This window comes from Cibotium barometz, chromosome 28 (assembly GCF_041138505.1).
Source record: "Cibotium barometz isolate CiBa-2024 chromosome 28, ASM4113850v1, whole genome shotgun sequence".
Taxonomy (NCBI): Eukaryota; Viridiplantae; Streptophyta; class Polypodiopsida; order Cyatheales; family Cibotiaceae; genus Cibotium; species Cibotium barometz.
In genome coordinates this window covers 20,064,790-20,068,170 of record NC_141073.1, presented here as the reverse complement: position 1 = coordinate 20,068,170, position 3,381 = coordinate 20,064,790, and the positions used below count along the sequence as shown (strand labels likewise).

At 42.9% G+C, this 3,381-nt stretch overlaps 1 protein-coding gene across 1 annotated transcript; it reads left to right on the top strand.

Annotated features, from left to right (window-relative positions):
- The first annotated feature begins 1,445 nt into the window (after positions 1 to 1,445).
- On the top strand, positions 1,446 to 1,782 carry LOC147622626 (protein transport protein Sec61 subunit gamma-like). The gene is made up of 2 exons (XM_086822596.1): positions 1,446 to 1,584; positions 1,667 to 1,782. Exons 1-2 carry the CDS (start codon positions 1,446 to 1,448, stop codon positions 1,780 to 1,782), a joined length of 255 nt encoding a protein of 84 aa, XP_086678722.1.
- The last annotated feature ends 1,599 nt before the right edge of the window (positions 1,783 to 3,381 follow it).

Here is a 3,381-nt window from a genome sequence, read left to right as displayed (position 1 = left end):
ACTAATTGTTTGAGTCTGTTTTTCGTCAATTTGGTTTGTTGTTGTCCATGTATACATTGATATGTTATTTCGTTATAGTGGGAGGTGCACTCCCGCATATACAGGCCGCTGTAACACAAGTACTACGTATGCACGATCCCACCCTGTGTGTCCACCGAGGGCAATGTTCGTCACCTCAAGAACTTGGAACATCTCAACCACCATCCTGTTTCGAAGCACCCTAACGTAGATGTCATTTTCTCATATTGGAACCTTTCAAGGTCCCAACGAGAGTGCTTGGTAAAGCCATCCCCTGACATTAGGGTTTACTCAAAGAAATATAGGCTAATGAGGGTATGTGTGGAGTTCCAAGCTTTGTATCAATGCATGTGCGAGAAACACCGTGACACCTTCCGAGCCACAAAATAAGACTTCATCATGTCTTTCGTGGAGGCCGGCATGTACGAGTACAACTCTTGGAGGGAAGCCAAGACAAAGCACTCTAGAAGGCGGCCCAATGGGTGCCATGTGTGGGATGTATGCCTTTGAATTCTAACGGTGAGTGGCCTTTTGTAGATTATTTTGGATACATTGCTTAGATGCATCCTACGGTGAGTCTTTGAGCCGTAGTATAGTTTATGGTGCAGATGATGCAGGCACGAGTGTGTTGGTTAGTGATCGCCTCGAGGAGTAGGCCACTGCATATGGATTTACAAGACCGGTGGCAGAGGAGGCGAACACGGACATTGCTGATGGCAGCACGGCAGGTGAGTGCCGTCCTTTCAAGCATCTCCTTTCGAGGTGATTCGCACAACATCTCCTTTCCAGGTGAACTTGCTTGTGCGAATCTTATGTTTTGTGTTTCTTTTGTTTGCCTTTTCTGCAGAAACGTCCATGAAAGCATCTGCGAAGGTGCATTTTGGGTCATGTATTTATCACACGGCGTGGGTGTTCTTCATAGGAAACGTAACAAGTACCCGTGTCAGTTTGGGTTACGGTTGGTTTTGCACTTCAAATTTTGAAGACATGGACGAGCTATTGGTCTAAAGGTGGCAGGCTACTCAAGGCGTCACGCACAAAACATTATAAGAGACCTTTCATGGGCAACAACAATAGCATGGTTCAACTGGCGCCGGGCAGAAGGCCAGATGACAGCACGACGACGCAATCGCGCTCTCGCCACTACACGCTACAGCACACGTAGATCCATGGCACTTAGGTCTTTTGCCTTGGTGTTCAAGAGGCTAGCTATTGAGGTACTCGCAGCCGTCAATATATGTATGACGATCGCAGGCTTTCTCGCCAAAATTAGTCGGAAGCTGGCCGTGGAGCCAGTCGGCCCCAAATTGAATATATGCACCAGCCTATATTAATATAGCGCACACATCCTCGTTAAGGAATCAGTTGCAATATCATCGTTATAAACTGCTCCTAATTTTCTACAAGGAGACACAACATACGAGATCATGGACGCAGTCCGCGGGATTCAGCCCATCAAAGACCTCGCCGTGCAGGCAGTGCAGAGTAGTGCTGTGAAGCCGATACAGGACTTCACCCTCGACAGCGTGCGCTTCCTTAGGCGATGCCACAAACCAGACCGTACAGGTATAAATACGCATCATGTAATCTAGGGCATTAATGTAACTTACGCAACTGCAGCTCTTACTTCGTCTGCCCGTGTTGCCAGAGTTCACGAAAGTCGCCTGCCGAACAGCGGTCGGCTTCGTGGTAATGGGCTTCGTGGGCTTTTTCGTGAAGCTCATCTTCATCCCCATCAACAATCTTATCGTGGGCTCCGGTTGATATAGCCGTCGGCCTCAGAATAAGCGGTCCGAATGGCAACCAATGAGGCTTTTGAAGCATTGACGAATCTATAACATCCAAGTTTGTAGAGACGATCTGTTAAAGGTTACTAGAACCTTAATGAAGTAAATCTTCGCTTTATATAACCTTGTACTTTACGGTTCACTACACGCCTCAGTCCGTTAGAACCACTTTCTTGTATATAATTTCTTTCAAAAGGCTAAAATTTCAAGGCCTACCCTAACCATCAATTTGAAGGCCTAAACTAGCTCAATCTTTAAAAATTAACTAAATATGTATATTTATGTGTAAAATGTGAGAAATTTTCAAACTAGTAGTCTTCTTTTTTGCACCCCTAATTTCAAAGAGGCCTTCTCTAGAAGGTTTGAAGGGCTTTGGTGCCCTTTGAAGGTTTCAAATTTCACCACTGAATCCCTTGAGGGTTCACCTTGTGACTTTATTGTTTTCTTGTATTTGCCTTCTCTGTGCATATAATTCCCTTCGGGATTCAGCTTTATAGTTCAATAACAACGGTTTGAAGTTACATGGCTCAGTCTGTTAGAACCACTTTCTTGGATATAATTCTCTTGGGGGTTGGGCTTTAATTAAGTTGAGTTTATTATCTTCTTGTATTCGCCTTCTTTGTGAATTGTGTGTGTGTGTGTGTGTGTGTTAGCTAAAGCCTTAGGTTTCACATGGTATCAGTTTAGAAACCCCAGGCTACTTTGTCTCAATCATTTATTTAGGCACACGATCCTTCTCTAGTCTCGCTCTCGTCCTAGGTGATCCATACATCTTCGATGATGGCTTCTACTAAAGGTTCTAGTGCCAACCTTGGTCCTCCTCCTGCTAACCCATGCTCACCTGTTCTTCCACCTCCAAACGTTCTTATTAGAGCTAGACAAGCTCACATATGCCAATCATTTAGTTTAGAGAGTTCGTATGGAACTCATCGTTTCTCATGCTCTCTTGGAGGCTTTTGATGGCACGAACCCTAACCCAGGCTCTTTTGATGCTGAAGCGCAAATGCATTGGCTCTTGAAGTCTAGCCTTGGGACTCAAATCCGCCATCCACTAGGTAATTACATGCTTGTTCGTATAAATGCTTCTACTCTCTCAACAAAAACCTTTAGATATATATCCCTCCCTCTAGTCCAAACATAGAAGAGAATAAAGCTTATAAGGTAAAGTCAATTAAAGATCAATTAGCTTGTGGTCAATGCTCAATGTGCCAGTTTCTTATTACAATCGCAATTTAGCTCGGTTTCTAAGACTAATTCCTACATATACTGCAAGAGTGAACATAATGTGTGTAGTTTTTTGCCTCCTGAGATGTAGACATGGCCTTGTTCCCAATGGTGAGATGACACCATATGAGTGTACTATAAGGTAAAAGTGTAGCCTTGTAATTTCATGGATAATCATTTTTAAAAGGAATAAATAATTACACATATAAGATATAACTATTACCTATATAAAATGTATTCTACTAATCACGATAATATTTACAAATCTAAGTTATAAATGTATGAGAACATCATTTAAGAAGATTTTATGGGTTTATAACACCTATTCAATGCATGATAGGTTTGTGTATAT